At 34.0% G+C, this 17640-nt stretch overlaps 3 protein-coding genes across 3 annotated transcripts; 2 read left to right on the plus strand and 1 right to left on the minus strand.

The window, feature by feature from the left end:
• Nucleotides 1–851: 851 nt before the first annotated feature.
• Nucleotides 852–9739, plus strand: ort (ora transientless). Its single transcript, XM_014232315.3, has 6 exons — nt 852–1242; nt 6884–6956; nt 7035–7489; nt 7557–7667; nt 7728–8254; nt 8806–9739. The coding sequence occupies exons 2-6, from the start codon at nt 6886–6888 to the stop codon at nt 9076–9078; spliced, it is 1437 nt and encodes a 478-aa protein (XP_014087790.2). The 5' UTR covers nt 852–1242; nt 6884–6885; the 3' UTR covers nt 9079–9739.
• A 3274-nt stretch (nt 9740–13013) lies between these two features.
• On the plus strand, nt 13014–15102 carry LOC106615916 (acyl-coenzyme A thioesterase 9, mitochondrial). The gene is made up of 4 exons (XM_014232305.3): nt 13014–13322; nt 13403–13470; nt 13549–13791; nt 13920–15102. The coding sequence occupies exons 1-4, from the start codon at nt 13252–13254 to the stop codon at nt 14840–14842; spliced, it is 1305 nt and encodes a 434-aa protein (XP_014087780.1). The 5' UTR covers nt 13014–13251; the 3' UTR covers nt 14843–15102.
• Nucleotides 15103–15547: 445 nt separating this feature from the next.
• Nucleotides 15548–16855, minus strand: RpL6 (ribosomal protein L6). Its single transcript, XM_014232300.3, has 2 exons — nt 16682–16855; nt 15548–16350 (listed from the first exon to the last, which is right to left on the minus strand). Exons 1-2 carry the CDS (start codon nt 16790–16792, stop codon nt 15673–15675), a joined length of 789 nt encoding a protein of 262 aa, XP_014087775.1. The 5' UTR covers nt 16793–16855; the 3' UTR covers nt 15548–15672.
• Between the last annotated feature and the right edge of the window lie 785 nt (nt 16856–17640).

The following is a 17640-nucleotide window of genomic DNA, read 5'->3' on the forward strand; positions in this document are numbered from 1 at the left end:
GACAAACAAGTACAAAAACAACAAACGCATTGGTGGTGAAACTACAGCAAAACCATCGCTCAGCATTGCAGCAGCAGCCTGCTTAAGTGCCACTACAAGGAATAATGACGACAGGATTAGGCAATGTCAAAGTACTTGTGGAATTTATGTTAAGTGGCTGCCTATGCAGCAACAAATCATATGCTAGCACCAGGCACATGGTAGATAAGCAATTGTGAAACCACAGAACACACACATTTTTCATATGTGCCAATTAGCAAGCAGTAATTATTGGAGAGAGATATTATTAGTTTCCTGAGGCGATTTGTTTTAACGGTTTATTATCCGTAATATTTGAGTATGTATGTTCAATTATATATTCATAAGCATACATATATGTGTCAAGATTGAATATCGAAATCGTTAATATGATTACGCCATTGCGCCGAATCCTTTCTCGTCAATGCATACGAACGTTGTGCATCAGCACTGAGCGGTTAACTTTCCCTTTCAGCAGCTTTCAAATAACAACAGCATCAACAGAGATGCACGCATAGACACACATACAAACATATCCCGTCTATGTGAACGGAAGGAAAGCGCAAGGAAATTTCAGAGATTAAAAGAATTTTCCATCTCAGCAACGTTGAATGGCGACAACCACAACAGCGGCACTGTCTCATCTGCATCCGTCAAGTGCCCACCACCGACGCGCACGCAGATGCCAATGAGTGTCAGCACTCCAGTACCCTGCTACGTAAGTGTATTAGCTACTTACTGCTTAACGGCGAGCGTTACAATGCTTGAGCTCTGATGCATGGGCTGCAGGTACTTTTGTCTCAGCTTCTGAATCTACTGGGTTTAAATTCAAATCTCAACGTTGTAACCGCCAGTCAGCGGCGGATGTTCAGCGCAATTAGACGTGCAAATCTAAAAGTGAAAGCAACTTCAAAGAGGTTAAGACAAGCGGAGACAATTATTATAAAAATTACTTTAAATTCCTAAATTAATAATTCCATAAAATGAGTTTTCATAGAAATTTAATAATTTCGAATATGTTTTCAAATATGTGCTTAAAACCAAAACGTGCTTTATGTAAAACCAAATAAAGTACGCCTACGGTATTACATAAGTTTGCCTGTGAAAAAATTGAAGTGTTTTCCAAAAGCAACTGTTGTGAATGCGAGTTTAAAAATTAGCAAACAGAACTTTCGAATATAAAACTCTTTTAATATTATATAAAATATACGCTTCGAATACTCGGTAAGTTGAATGTATAAATAAATTAAATTATAAAAAATAACGAGAAAAACAGAATAAAACTTCGGCTACACTGAATACCCGTCATCGGTACACTATTTATAGCATAAAAGGGTATAAAAAGTCCCATGTCTTGATTTTGATCGGTCAGTTTGTATGGCAGCTATATACTATAGTGGTCCGACCTGAACAATATGTTCGAAAATTGTTGCATTATCTTGGCCAATAATCTTTACCGAATTTCGTGAGGATATTTCGCCAAATACAAAAGTTTCCACCTCAAGGACGCAGTTTGCATAACAACTATATTCTATAGTAATCCGACAATTCGTTCGGATATTATAGCGCCACTTTGAAAACTAATATATGCTAAATTTCGTGAAGATACTTTGTTTATTAATAAAAGTTTTTCATATAAGGGCTTTGGTTTGGTTGATCAGTTTGTATAGCACAGGTTCCGACAAATGAGCTGCTTGTGTAGGAGAAAAGGACGTGTGTAAAATTTCTGATCGGTATTTCATAAACTGAGGGACTAGTAGGTAGGGACGAGTGTATACGATTACAGACAGCCGGATATGGCTAAATCGATTTAGCTCACGCTGATCATTTATATATGGTACAAACTTCATAGGATGCTACAAAATTCGTGGAAAACTTAATATACCCTGTTGAGGGTTGAATTTAAAACTTTTTTTATTAAATTCACTGGAATTTTAAAAATGGGAATATTTTTAATTGGCTAAACTAAAAGCGTAATAAATAAATATAAAAATATTTCTGAAAATTTGTTAACTTATTTTCATATTTCATACTTGAATATAAAATTTATAAAATATAATATGTTGATTTTTTAATTTTATTAATTTTATATTCAAGTATGAAAAAAATGAGTAATTTTCAAAGTTGTTAGTAGATAACGTTTGAAATAATGAAAGAGGTTGATCGTTCTTAATTTTAACAATAATATTTATAGTTTTTAATTATAAACATTTTCAAATTCAATTAATTAAGCTCTATTTGTATTGTACGTTCTGACAGTTGGAAAACGTGGCAAGAGGACCATTTCTCCATTCAATTTTCCAGTCAAAATAGTTGCTACAATAATATTTCTTGTAATCTTTTTGATTTTCGAAGTTGTACCGTTGCATAATTGGTGAATTGAAATAGCTCTGAATAATTTTCATCTAAAGATTATGTGATGTCATTCCGAGTATATCTAGATAATTTACGTTTTCATTCACATTAAAAACAGTAGCAAATTATTTAAAATAGACGATTCTATGCTATCTTCTCATCAATTTAAAGCCAAATCGGTTAAGCCGTTCTTAAGTTATAAATATTGTAGCTAACACTGCATTTCGCGCTTCGCGTTGCGCATCAGTTTGATTTGCTGTTATTAATCTTCGACTTCCAGTATTTCGAATTCTGCGGCCTAAGTTTGTACGTCTGCTTGGTAGCATTTTTAAAAACGAAAATCCAACTGAAAATAAAAAATTACTCCTTTATATTTTTTGTTTAACCATGTATACCAAATTTTAATATTGTGTAGTCATCAAAAGTTACCAAAAATCGATATTAAGCTGTGAACTTACCGTGATTAACAAACACTTATTAGCAAACAACAAACTTCTTAGTCTTTAAAACAAAACAAACTTTATCAAAAGCTTAATAACATTATTGTTAGCGCTATGTTAGGTTATGTGTGTCAGATTACCACAGATTACTAAATAAGTTATGCGAAGTTCGTATACTGCGTTCTGAAATCTAACTCATAGTATACATATTTTATTATTATTAAATACTTACATTAAAATGAAATCAACACTGGTATTATTAATATTACCGTCAAAGCCGGTACATTTAATTGTGGCGAGTAATTTTCAAAAATTAGTAAATTAGTGCGATATAATTTAATTCAGTAACCACATTTCCGAACAAACGTTGCTCTTTCAATATAGTCTATGGCTGCGAATGACAATGACATTCGTTACGCGCGTTTTTTAAAATATGCAAAATTAGATGTATTTTTTCAATCTTTCTGAGACATTTCCTTAATATTTATTTCCGTAAGAACCTTCAACAGAGTATTAGAAAACCACAAAAAAAACATAAATTTTTTCCCAAAACACGACTTTTTTTGAAAGCCGCCGTTTTGTCAATAATTAAAAGTTTGACTAGTACTTCCATCATTACATATATTTATCTAAAGCAATAGTAAGCTTTTGTCGTTTTTGGATTTGAGATAATTTTAAGCAAAAAATTCCTCTTCACCATCAGACCACTTTTATTAGATATCCTCCTAAAGATCGGTCACGGGTTCAAAGGAATCCAAATATTTTTTAAAATGAATCGGCTATTGACAAAGTACGCTAAATTCTCTTATTACACATTATTTTTATTTATTTATAATATAAAATGCCTCGTCAAAAAAAATTCACTAAAAACAAGTTTTCCCTGACTTGCAAGTGGGTATAACCTCTTAAATCATCGATTTTGACTCATTTCACTTTTTCTCGATTTCTCATAAACGATGGAGAAATTGTGGAAATCACTAATAAGGGTGAAAAGGTAACTTAATCCCAGAAAATCTGCAAAAAAAAACTTATATACATATGTATAAGCCATAGTACGTGACATAGGAGTAACTTTATTTAGTGCCAAAAAAAATCCTTTTTGAAGGTATCGAATATCGGTAGAGTATTGTATATTATTTAATCAAATTGTAAACATAAAAAAAAATTTGCTTTATTTTTACTTTGCATATTTTTTTTCTCGAACGCAACAAAAACTTACTAAGAAATGTCTCCATTCATGGTTGCCATGCATATTTTCTTTAAGACCAATGTATTTTCTTAAGCTATACATAACGTTGAAATTTTAGCACAATTTTAGCCAATCAATAAAATGTATAAATTAGAATAAAAACTCATCCACTGAATTTATTTTGAATCATTTTTGTTTCAGCATGGCGTTTTCCATAATTCGGCAGTTTTCAACCAAAATGCCACTAATTTTGAGAAAATAATGCTATGACCAATACAATGAATGTAAAGATAGCTTTTTGTACAAAAAAAATATGTTTAATTACCTTGATTTTCATTCACTTTTTTTTACTTACTATTATACATATGTCTAAAAGCTTCGTGTTCTGTTTTTCAGTTAAATTAATGAAAAAAATCGTCCACAGTCCACGGCTTAAGACCCTTCAACATATTTGCATCGATTTATATGTATACATAAGGGTGGCTGTTATTACCCAAGTTGATTTCACCCCTGTAGTTTCGGTTTTTGTGCTAAAAACAATATTATCCAACGTAAAGAAGCTTTTCAATTTGAACCGTACCTAAATCATGTTTCTTTTTTTTGGGATGTTTTGATATTTTGCATTAAGCCAGAAAACAACTTTGAAAATTTGATGTACAAATACAAAATTTTCCACTCTACAAAAAAGATCATGTTGAGTTTTTTCGTAAAATCATTCCTTTACATCAAATTTAACTACTAGGTATGTATTTTCTACTACGTGCTGTGTTGCTCATACGTCACGGCGTACCTGCTTACAATTTAAATTTGTTTAAATAACACAGTTTTGCCTACGCTCATCCAACGCTCATATTTTCGTCAAAAAATTGTTTTTTCAAAGTGTCCTTGCGGTTTGCTTACGTTTTTAAATGTCGATTTTCTCCCTACTTTTTTCTCAAATACCTAATCGGCACTGCTGGCATCGTTGACGCTAGACAACGACCCCAACACATATTAAAGCCGACCTCCGAGACAACGTTGATGCGAACATCGCAGCATTTCATGCCATGACAATGCGCTATAAAAGCGCACACAGTTACTTGGGGCGGCCACTTCAGTCAAGTGGTTTTAATTGTGAATTAAGTCGCTATTGTGACCGCCACATAGCTGCAAGAAGGTCTAGTACAAAGCACAAACCTTGCAAAGTCTTCCAGCCGTTGGCGGTGAGGAAATATGCGCCATTGACATCTAATATAATTTGTTGTTGTTTTTTATCTTTAGGAATTTGAATTCATTTGAATATTTTCCTCATTATTTAATACTAATGTATGTTTGTATTGGCATACTCGTATGTGATTGAAAATCTTCGCAAGCCTTCATGCTATTTCTGGATCCGTGCGAACGATCCATACAACTACGCAGCCGTCAAGGTAATTCCTTATTGTTAAGGAATATTTTGTTATTACCGTTTTCAATTCGATTGTCATTGTCAGTGACAGTGGTTGAAAGGATTTTGAAATTATTGCCGCCGCTTTATACATTACTTCAAGGGTACATCGCACATTAAGGTTACCGATTTCACCTTTTTCCTTTGCTATTTGTTAAGTCCTACCTTACCTTGACAGTGTAAAACTAATACTTACACATAATAGAATATTGATAAAATACTTAGCTTAGAAAATAGGAAACAAAATTTTCACAGCATAAACATTTTAGCGAGATATTTAATAAACTCTTATATAACTATTATCTCTAAGGACACTGCTGCAAGTCAATAAGTTATAACGAGAAGTAAATGTTGTTTTGGGTGTTTAAAATTTCATTTCAAATCGCACAAAAAGCCGCAGAATTCAAACCAAACGGAGCTGACAGTAATAGTAATTAAGGCTAGAAAACCGCATTCCAACTATTTTCCAGACATCTTTTTTTCTAAAGCCTTATTTTTAAATTCAGTCGTTTTTATTGTTGTTGTTACAACAGTATACCGTAAAGATTTTGGAACTATATTTTTCAAATTCTGCCTACGCCTACAGTCATTAGACGGTCAATCTATACGTCAATTCGAGCCGTTTAGGTTACGTAAACGCGTCAATCGATTGGTGCTTGTATTTTGGGGTTGACGTTGCTGACATTCATGCTGATTCTTGTAATCACTCTGTGATACTAAATCTGCACCACACTGATCGGTGTCGACCTCATGCTTTGACTTGCTTTTCACCGTTCTCTCTGCTTATGCTCATATCACTTATTAACGAATAATAACTGTGACATGTTTATTCTTTGTCCATCTATACTCGTACATACCCGAACTAGTCCCACACTTCAATAATAGATATAGGTCTAAGATTTTCAACACGTACTTTTCTTCATAAGAAACTGTTCGTTTGTCGGAATTACCGATAACAGATAACTGTAGTAAATAGCTATCAAACAGACTCAATGCAAATTAAGTTCTTGTAGGGAAAAGTTTTTTATTTGATAAGATATCTTCTCGAATTTTAGAACGGATTATTGTCCAACGCAGTGCTACAATTTCTGAATAAATGGTTTAGACCGGACCACTATGGCATATATAATACATAGCTGCCATACAAACTGATCGATTCAAAGCAATTTCTTGTGTAGAAAACGTTTTTAATTGACAAGATATCTTCTCAAAATTCAGCTGATGATTGTGTAAAACAGCGCTACAATCACTGAATTTATTGTTCAGATCGGATTTTTATAATAGCATATAGCTGCCATACAAATTCACCGATCAAAATAAAGATATAGTTTTATACTTTAAATCCTTAATGTTAAAGAAATTCACCTATGAAAGGTATAATAGCTACGATGCAACCGAAGATAACGTTTTTTCTTGTTTTATAATTTTTTAACAAATCTTTTGCCTCTCTTGCAGTTATGGAATATCAAATATTTCTCTTGGTAATATTTTCAATATGTTTAGAGAAATTCACAACAGGCGAATACCAGTAAGTTATCACTGTTACTAATAATTTTTGATTCTTGAACTAATTCACCACCAAAATTCTACACAACCCTAATGAAAGGCAAAGCTTAGCGATAACAGATATATTGCCCGAGGACATAAAGCGATATGACAAAATGCGTCCACCCAAAAAGGATGGTCAACCAACAATTGTTTATTTTCACGTCACCGTAATGGGTCTCGATTCGATCGACGAGAATTCTATGACTTATGTTGCGGATGTGTTTTTTGCACAAACCTGGAAAGATCACCGCTTACGACTTCCCGAAAACATGACACAAGAGTATAGATTACTAGAGGTCGATTGGTTAAAGAATATGTGGCGGCCAGATTCTTTCTTCAAGAATGCCAAATCAGTTACTTTTCAAACCATGACAATTCCTAATCATTACATGTGGTTGTATAAGGATAAGACCATACTTTATATGGTGAAGCTAACACTGAAATTGTCTTGCATCATGAATTTCGCCATATATCCCCATGATACACAAGAATGCAAACTACAAATGGAAAGTTGTAAGTTCGTGACTGAAAAGAATATTAATTAATTATTATAATATTTATGCTTGGATTTTTCAAAAAGTGTCACATACAACAGACGACATGATTTTTCAGTGGGATCCTACGACGCCCTTAGTAGTTGATGAAAATATTGAATTGCCTCAAGTGGCGCTCATACGAAATGAAACAGCAGGTGGGACTTATACTCGCAAACTTAAAATAAATCTTCTATAATTTACCTATTATTTTACAGATTGCACCCAAGTGTATTCGACGGGCAATTTCACCTGTCTCGAGGTCGTTTTTACGCTCAAACGTCGTCTTGTTTATTATGTTTTCAACACTTATATACCGACTTGTATGATTGTTATAATGTCTTGGGTATCATTTTGGATAAAGCCAGAAGCTGCGCCAGCGCGTGTTACATTAGGTGTCACATCACTGTTGACCTTATCCACTCAACACGCGAAGTCGCAATCATCTCTGCCGCCGGTTTCCTACTTAAAGGCGGTCGATGCATTCATGTCCGTTTGTACAGTATTTGTTTTTATGGCATTAATGGAATATTGCCTGATAAACATTGTGTTGAGTGACACGCCCATACCGAAACCAATGGCTTATCCCCCAAAACCCGTACCGGAGGGTGCGAAAAAGGAACCAGAAAAGCAGCCAGCCACAACTCCCACACCCGCACCTGCGATCACACCCGCCAAAGGGGTGCCGGATGAAAAGATTGAGAAAATTGAGAAAATATTCGACGAAATGACTAAAAATAAGCGGGTGAGTAAAAATAGATTGAAGAAAAGTGTAATTTTTACCATCGTCTCATTATAACATGAGTCATCATATTTATAAAAACCTAAAACTTGAAACTGTGTATTATGCTAAAATGTAAGGAAAGGACACATTGGTCAAAAGTATTTATGACAGGATAATGATTATCATGAATCTTCCTTCAGCTGTTCAGAGTGACTCAGACTTCGTCTTATCATCAGATACATAACGAATGATATTATAACTCCCGTTATTTTGTGTTCTAAGGCGATTGCTTCTTCCAAAATGTTAAAAGATTTTTAGTTTAAAAACTTTAAAAAACCTTTAATTAGGAAATACTCAAAATTCCTTAATAAAACGACATTGCAGTCATTCATCCAGTTCCAACATCAATATCACTTTGCTTATTAGCCTTTTGACAATTACAATTGAGATCCAAGTTGATAACTTTAAATTTGCCATATATCTATAGCTTTAGCTGACTGTTTCAAAATTATATAACCTTTTTAAATTTCAAAGCCCTAGCAACGCAATTGTGTTAATCACTCGCTTTTCAGGTTGTGCACACACGTCGTGTTGTTCGGCCGCCACTCGACGCCGATGGCCCTTGGATACCGCGTCAAGAATCGCGCATAATACTAACCCCAACCATAGCGCCACCGCCGCCGCCGCCACCGCCAGAGCCCGAGCCGCCTAAACCAAAGCTTACGCCACAGCAAGAGCGTCTGAAGAGAGCCATTTATATTGATCGCACATCGAGGGTGCTCTTCCCGGCGCTCTTTGCCGGCCTTAATGCCATTTATTGGATCATATTTTATGAATATCTATAAGCACACACCAACATACATACATACTCTATGTACATCTGCTGTAGCTCATATACATAAATACATATAAATGCATTCTCTTCAGCAATTTAGAGGTGAATGATGAGTATGATTTGTGGTTTTTACTCAACTCCATTAGGTTAAATAAGAAACAAGCATTAATATTTACATAAATATATGTACGAGTAACTATAAACGAAGAAATAGAAAATATGTAGATAAATATAGATAAAGTTGTAGTGTTAATGAACGAAAGTAGAAAATTTTATTCAAATAAATTTGCCAAAGCAAGTTAATCAAATCTAGTATGTGTATACATATAGGAAATAAAGTATGCACATACATATGTTAACTAGCGGTAATATGTATAAATACTACTACTAATAAGCTCGAAATAAGTTAATGAGCAGAAAGCTCTATGTGAAATTCTTATGTTAATAAATTATAAAGCCTTAAATCTTCAAATTGTATAATTTATGAAACTTTTTATTTCTTACAAACACTTTACATTAATTTGTATACCGTTAAAGATCATAATCGTGTATATTTATGTCAAGATCTATCTTATTACATATATGCCAACATATTATACATATGGATTCATTAATCATTTATTTCTAATGTAATAATTTATTTAGAATGCATTTTATAAGCTAATAGAAGTTGTTATTGTAAAAAGTGTAATAAATTGTAACGAATTTTAAAATTATATATTAATTGTGATAATACAAAATGAATATGTGTACATTTCTGACTTAGCACCAAATAAAAACCCAAACAGCCTAGAAAGCTAGGCGATAGAAGTAAAACTTCAAGGATCTCGATGGGCACTAGAAATTAAAATACTCACCGTAGCCAGCAAGTTTTATGAGATAGAAATATTTCCCCGATAACAGAAGACACTGGTTGAGCTTCTTCCAAAGCAAAATTGACATTAATATCACCACTTAAAACCATTGGTATGGTGTGCAAATCTTCTCCTAATTCTGCTGCACTAGAGGGAGTATATGCCAATAATGCTCTATGTATGAATTTCATTTTATCGTTAATTCTCTGGCTCGATGTGATGTAGAGAACAATCTATATGTGGAGTGACAATATTTATTCTGTCAGTGGAGTTATGGTAGACAGCTACCCTTACATCGACACGTTTGAAATGGACGACACAATTGAAGTTCGGCACATCCACAGCTTCTTCATTGTTTATCCATGCTTCCGACAATAATTAAATATTCGCTCGTTGGGCTACTGTGTCCGTCAAGTCTACTGCGTGAGCCCGTAAACTTTGGCAACTTAGAGAGAATAATAAGAAAATTAACATTAACATTAGCATAACGTTAACATTAGCATAACGTTAACATTAACAGCAGAGAACGTAAATGAACGAATTTTGCCCACAAGCTGCCTCCTCACGACGATACTAAAAATCAGAAATTGAAGAATTTGTCTGATGTTCCCTTCAGAAAGGAGAATTTTCAACATGAACTATTAGCGAGTTAAAATAATATTTTAATTTTTAATAAATACAAAATAATTCATACCTATAATCGTTTTTAAAATAAATCTGATTAATAAAAATATATCTGAAATAATTATGTGGCAGTGCGCCCCTGACCCCTTCTTGCTTGCGATCGTTCAACTTGCTTCTCGCAAAAAGCAAAAAGTGTAGACAAAAGTCTTTGTTTGTGCGGGGCAAGAAGAAGCAAGCATCAGCGTACGTGTATTTAAGAATGTATGTGTGATTATCACATTTGTGTAAATACGCATAATAAGGGGATATACAATAAAGCACATACATAAGTTGGAAAATGTTTATTTTATTACGAATTCTGGGGTTTTTACCGATAATACAGATTTTTAATTCAGAAGGCTTATCATAATTATAAATTTGTCATATCATAGAAATTGAAAACATAAATCTAAATAGGTATGCGCAACGATTTTTCATTTAGGAATATTCGTTGTGTCTATTTATAGCATTTCGCACATTGCGTGGTGTATTTTTCTTTTTCGAAGTTATATTTTTCGATGTTCCCTCATCTGGAATTACAAATTAGAACTCAAAAAGATTTCATTTAACATTTGCTCCTTCTCTAATCATTTACGTTCTCTGGTAATATTAACCATACCATTAACATTACTCCGAATCTGTCGCGGTTTCGTTTCTCTCCCATGTCTCTTTCCGTCCGACTGCCCCACTTCAAAAACAATCGCTTGAAGACAATTGCAGTGTTTAATGCGTTTATTACGGCATATTTAAATTTTAATAATTAAGGTTTATCTATATTTTAATATATAGTCGTTTTAAATTATTCAAAAAAATTCTTTAAATAATCCTTTCTTAAACAGCTATGCCGTGTTTCAAGGAACCGTTTGTTTTACATTAAATTTAACCCGGAGTGACAAAAACAAACACATTTGCAAGTATTTCAATACAAATCTTTATTGTAGCCGTTAAAATATGATTGAGCCAATACAAGCTTATTCCTATTATGAATATAGGGTCCACAGCTATGTCGTCAAGCAAGCTTCTACTCGAAGTCGTTTTTGCAAAAGATTGAGGTCTTTTGGTACGAGTCTAGCATTAACACGCTTCATTCCCAAAACATTTATCAAAATGTGTTGACGATTTCAAGCACTGTTTCTTTAATATTTTCGATTTCATTATTTACATACTTGAATGGGCGACTGCATTACTTTCACTAAATGCTTTGAACCACTCAAGTACTTATAGTCGTGATATAGTAGACGCTGAAAAATATTCCTACCACATTTTCAATGATTCCGTAGCCGTGATTCCATTGAAAACACTTTATTTCAAGCAAACTATGTATTAAATTTTTTAGTAAAAATCGCTAAACAAACTTTTCGCAACAGCTTCCAAACACACACATATTGACATATGGACACGAACATGAAAAAAGGTTGTACCAATCTAGGAAAAAAGATTGTATATTAATTGGTTGGTTGGTTTAAATGCACCGGTCCAAATCAAATCAGATGTAATGCAACAACATGCATAGTTCAAGCTCCTGGTCACATATGTAGCTCGAATCGAGCACCGGATCCAAAGTATACATTTAATGAATATTACATGCAAAAATTGGATTTATTTGTCATGTACCAGATAGTCCAGAGAAAATATTTTGAAATAAACACCAACACATATGCTCAAATTCTTGATGGCTACTCGCAATGTCACTAATAATAAAATAAAAATATTTTGTGGGAAAATAGACTTTGGGCGTTGATTGATAGACCATCGTTCCCATGCTCATTAATATATTCACGTCATACGAATTGTGTACCGGAGAGGAGGATGGCCTTCTCGGATATGCTATGTGCAGCTCTAAGTTTGCACATTTAAAATAGAACGAAGAAAAACTCTGAGTTTTAATCGGCAACTGAACACTCCGTCATGACATTAATGCTGAAAGAATCCAAACCAAAAACATATGTATATATTTAAAGGTAAATTGATGGAGGGTGAACAGACCAAAAATTTATATGACACCGTTATCTGCTCAACTGAAAAACAGATGTCTACAATGTCCAACTGATATATGTAAGTTCATGCAAATAAATGTATGTATTTATTTGCTAAATTTAATACCTTATACTTTTCAAATATGCCATGTATATATATATGTATTTACAACTTAAATGTATACATGTGTGTATATACGTATAGGTATATACACACCCATCTACAAGAAGATAAAATGTAAAAAAAGAAGATTAATCAAAAACGAACGAAATTATTATCAGGTGCTGTATATCGCGTAGCGCGAACAAAGATTTTTTCGTTTGTTCGGCAGTAACAAACAAATGAATTCCAATGCAAATTTGAAAAACTTTAAAAAAGTACTCAAATATTTATGACAATCTAACGCGCTAGTCAAAAATATTAAATGGCGGCGTTTGCCCTAGAAGATATAAAAACGGTAAAACGTGGAATTCTTGCAATCGACATATTGCAACGCACGTCTTAACGTTTATGGCGGCATTCAACGTGCTAACAGACTAACTGAGGCATAATACAACTACAATTGATTAGTGCGAAATTTGCTGAGAGCTTGGATGTTATGTGGTAGACAAAATTCGTAAACAAATTGAAATCAGACTTATCAAAGTCAAGACCATTATATTAAAATACTTCTAAATATTACATAAAAAATGTTTCGAACTTTGCAACTTTGTTCGCGCATCTTGGTGCGTAAGCAATCATCGCCAAGGCCTGTTCTACTGTAAGTGTTACAAAAATTTTCCATATTACATTCTTACAAACCACCATTCTTATGTAAATATAACATTTATTGGTTTTTAGGTCGGCAAATTTCGTAACGGCGTTAAAGGGACTGGATGTATCGGATCCGAAATATACAATGGATCAAGGTTAAATCATAATAATACTTTTAACTATTTAGGCTTACATCATACATACATATATACAAACCTGAACAACTATTACAGTTAGGAGTGAGATAATACAGCACTTGGGTTTGGAAAGAGGCTATCATCCTATACCAAAAAGTCGGGAACATTTACTAAAGTATACTCCAAAACCGGAAGATTTACCAGCGCGTTCAATGCAGGATTCGTTCACATCCGCACTACTTCCGTTAAGCACTGATTTGAGACTGCAGGATAATTATGTCTCCCATTTGGGGAACGTACGTATGGGTCGTTTAATGGAAGACTTAGACGCGTTTGCAGGTATATAGTTCTCTTAATATTTAAACGTGTCTTAGAAAGTGATTTTTTGTATTTCATTGAATTAAATAATTAATTGAAAAAACTACAAAAAGGAGGTGCTAACTAATTAATTATGTTATATTTTTTAGTTTGGGTCTGCCATCAGCACGTCAAAGTGCCTAACTTACCCGCAAATGTAAATCTACCATACACATTCGTTACTATTTTGGTGGACAAGATTACTTTTAGCAACTTGACGACGGATGTCAAAGAAGATATACGCATTTCCGGCCATGTATCTTGGGTAGGACGAAGTTCAATGGAAATTGTTGTTTGGTTGGAGCAAAAGTACCAAGGCGTATATAAAAAGATAACACGTGCACTTTTTCTTATGGCTGCCCGCAATGCGACTAATACTGGATCAGCTCCCGTGAATTCTATTACACCAGCTACGGAGGAAGAAAAACAAATTCTTTCCGGTGGTGAGGCACGCAAGAAACGTCGCCAATTGATACAAGCCCAATCTATTTTTAAAGTGGAACCAAATGATTTCGAACAAAGTTTGATGTATGATATCTATAAGCGAACAACACACACTAACACCATGGAGTTGAACAAACGATTGCTTCCCTCAAATGCACGTTGGATGTCTGAATGGAGTACAGTTACAACAATACCATCATTCCCGGATAATCGCAATGCACATAATACTGTCTTCGGTGGATTCCTAATGCGTTTAGCTCTAGAAAACAGTTGGACCGCTGCTTTCCTCTACTGTGGAACTCGGCCCAAGTTAACGCATATTTGCGATATCAGTTTTGAGAAGCCAGTGCCAGTTACATCTTTTATAAAATTGACCTCTTACATTGTATATACCGAAATGAATTATGTACAAATTATGACAGTCGCTGATGTATTAGACACAAGTGGCGGTCAAGTTACTACAAATTTATTTTATAGTACTTATAAAGCTAACGACTCTGTACATGAGATATTGCCGCGATCCTATCAAGAGACAATGTGGTATATACAGGGCAGACGTAAGTTTAAATATGCCTTAGGATTGGAATAAATGGTTTAAGCACAACCTACAGAATCTTCTTAAAGATTCTAAAATTTGAATTTATTTAAAAATGATTGTTTATTTATATTTGGAACGATTAGTTTATGTACCTACGCTTTTTATATTTTTATGCTGACACATACATATTCAGTTCATTTACGATATCTGAAACTGTTTATTTTTTTAATGTATATGTTTGCATATGTATGTGGGATCGAGCCGTTATAAAAAAAAAAATAAAGTGCAATTTCTGATAGAATATAAAATAATTTGTTTTCATTTAATATATAGAGGCGATTGCAAGTGGGAGCATTTAAAATCTATAGATTTCATCTAACTTTTGCCAGTTAGACGTCGATTTATCCTTGCCACAAAGTTGCCCAAAAACATCCAATTGGGTGTTCTACTCTTACATATAAGTATGTGTTTGTACATACTCAACATTTTCGAAGAATATGCTCTGTGTATATTGATTTAATAAATTTACAGTTAAGATTGCTTGCAATAAACTTAGAAGTTTGTTTTTTAATTCTCTTTCCAGCTATTGCCTCCGTATTTTATATCGAAACCATTTCATTGTGCTCTTAACGGTCGAATATTTAACCAATATATTTTATCACACTAAACAATGTACATTTCCCTTCTTCTCTTTTTATTAATGACGATGTGAATTTCGACCTCTAAATATTGATTCCCATTGAATTCATAAACTGCTTTTCCAATTTTTAAAAATTGTGTATTTTTATTAGTTTGTGTTGACATAAAAATTAAAAAACTGGAAATCCTACAGAAAACCTGAATGCTGTTTAACATTCATACACTTTACCCTAATGCGATATTTAGAATCGCAAGCGATGAGGATATTGCGATGAGTGTAAAGCAAACATATTTTGCAGATATTTCTTGAAGAATTTGCCTTCTGGGTGTGCCTTGATAGCTTTCAACACAGCAGCATCAACTTCCTTCTGGTCCTTCTTGCGTTGTTCGTTGGGAACAAAACGTTCCTTCTTGACAGCGAAGATATCTCCCTCACCAGACTTCTTGTCCTTCTTGATTTTCAAGCGACGGAAATAGGCATCATTCAAGTGTTCTGGGACTTTCAGGTCTCCCAAATTTACTTTAGAAGAAGTGCCAATAACAAAGCGCTGCGAAATACGACGCAATGGGCAGGAGTTCAATGCAAATGGACCAGTTACTAGCAACAGTCCAGAGGTCAAAACCTTTAACAACACAACACGTTTGCCTTGGTGACGACCAGCCAACAAAATCAACACACGTCCAGGGGTGAGATTGCGACGAATGTTGCGCTTGTGGTTACTGAAGAGCGACTTAGCTGGACGCTTCTTAACGAAACGTTTGGTCGGGTAATTAGCCTTAGGTTTCTTCAAGTATACGGTACGTTCACCACCGTTTTTGGGTCCATTGATCTTCTTCACCTTCTTGATGGGTTGCTTGGTTTTAGGAACAATTGGCTGCTTCACATTCTTCAAACGGTAAAGAGCACGACGCTTGTACATCTGTAAATTTTGAAAAAGAAAAAATCATATAACTTTATTCTCAAATAAAAAGTGTTAGTTTTATAACTAGGGTATGTATACATGTTGGCAAACAACCTAAACACATTTTAAACTCGACATTCCTCGCATTAACAATGGGCGCATAACTCCTTGAAAACACTTTTCAGAAAATATATATATATAATTTAATTTTTTTCAGAATGAAAGCTCAATTAAATATATGTTCCAATTAGAACTCAAGCAATGATTCTTTAGTTCAGACGCACAATACAGCTATCCACTCCTACAAGCGCTGAGCTAACCGTTTTGATAGTGTTTTCACAATTTTTACCTGGCTCTTGGAGTAACGAAGAATTCCTCCACTCAGATATTTGTTCACCGGGTGTTTGTGATTCTTTTTAGCCGTTTTCGCGGATTTTTTTGCATTTTCGACGGGTGCCATCTTAGAAAACACGTGTACACCGCAAAGAAATAAATGTAGAAAGGAAGGTTAGACGCGACAGTATTGCCAGATCCGTCAAAAAATTTGACGTATGTTAATATGGCCGCCATTATTGTTTCGGAGTTAAGCTCAAAATAAACGCCGGTAGATGACACTATAAACTTATTTATTCACGGAAGAGACAGAGAATGAGAATTCCCTGAAGAGAACACAATTATAAAAAAACGTAACCAGAGAATAGAATGTTAACAAATTTACTATTTATATATTTTTTAAATTTTTTAATTAACATTCTCTGGGTAATAAATAGACCAGCTACAAGTAGCTATACTATAATGTAAATTATTAAAAGAGATCATCAATAATGTGCAATTTCTAAAGTAAAATCACATCACGTGAAAAGGAACCTTCCCCTTTTTATAATCAAATTTAACAACGATAGTGTCTAATCTATGAACGATAGTGTCTAATCTTTAAACCAGAGAACGTAAATGGAAGTTCTTCTAAATTCTCTGATATTACAACATACCCTTTATGAGAATGTCTAGCCGTTTTGCTATCTTTATTGCAATTGCATTTTTAATTCATTATTGTAACCCAGTGTTAATCATATCTTCACACCAACTGGTTGCTGTACTCGGGTAGTGGTTGTTAATTATACTGGTAGCCCAGTGTTACTCAAGGTTTCACACCAACTGGTTGATGTCAATGAGTGATGGTTGTAATCGAGAATGTATGCATTTAAATTGCTATATATAGAGTTAAAATGATACAATTTCATTCACCTACTCTGGTCAATAGGATAGAACTTACGCTCGGCAATCAGAAAGACAAGGTTCAAATCTCAT

This window comes from Bactrocera oleae, chromosome 2, assembly GCF_042242935.1.
Source record: "Bactrocera oleae isolate idBacOlea1 chromosome 2, idBacOlea1, whole genome shotgun sequence".
NCBI classification, from domain to species: Eukaryota; Metazoa; Arthropoda; class Insecta; order Diptera; family Tephritidae; genus Bactrocera; species Bactrocera oleae.

Coding starts and splice junctions, on each gene's coding strand:
- ort (XM_014232315.3), top strand. CDS start 6,886: ATGGAATATCAAATATTTCTCTTGGTAATATTTTCAATATGTTTAGAG. Junction 7,490..7,556: donor CAAACTACAAATGGAAAGTT/GTAAGTTCGTGA, acceptor TTTTTCAAAAAG/TGTCACATACAACAGACGAC. Junction 7,668..7,727: donor CATACGAAATGAAACAGCAG/GTGGGACTTATA, acceptor ATTATTTTACAG/ATTGCACCCAAGTGTATTCG.
- LOC106615916 (XM_014232305.3), top strand. CDS start 13,252: ATGTTTCGAACTTTGCAACTTTGTTCGCGCATCTTGGTGCGTAAGCAA. Junction 13,323..13,402: donor TCGCCAAGGCCTGTTCTACT/GTAAGTGTTACA, acceptor ATTGGTTTTTAG/GTCGGCAAATTTCGTAACGG. Junction 13,471..13,548: donor GAAATATACAATGGATCAAG/GTTAAATCATAA, acceptor CAACTATTACAG/TTAGGAGTGAGATAATACAG.
- RpL6 (XM_014232300.3), bottom strand. CDS start 16,792: ATGGCACCCGTCGAAAATGCAAAAAAATCCGCGAAAACGGCTAAAAAG. Junction 16,351..16,681: donor TTCGTTACTCCAAGAGCCAG/GTAAAAATTGTG, acceptor CAAAATTTACAG/ATGTACAAGCGTCGTGCTCT.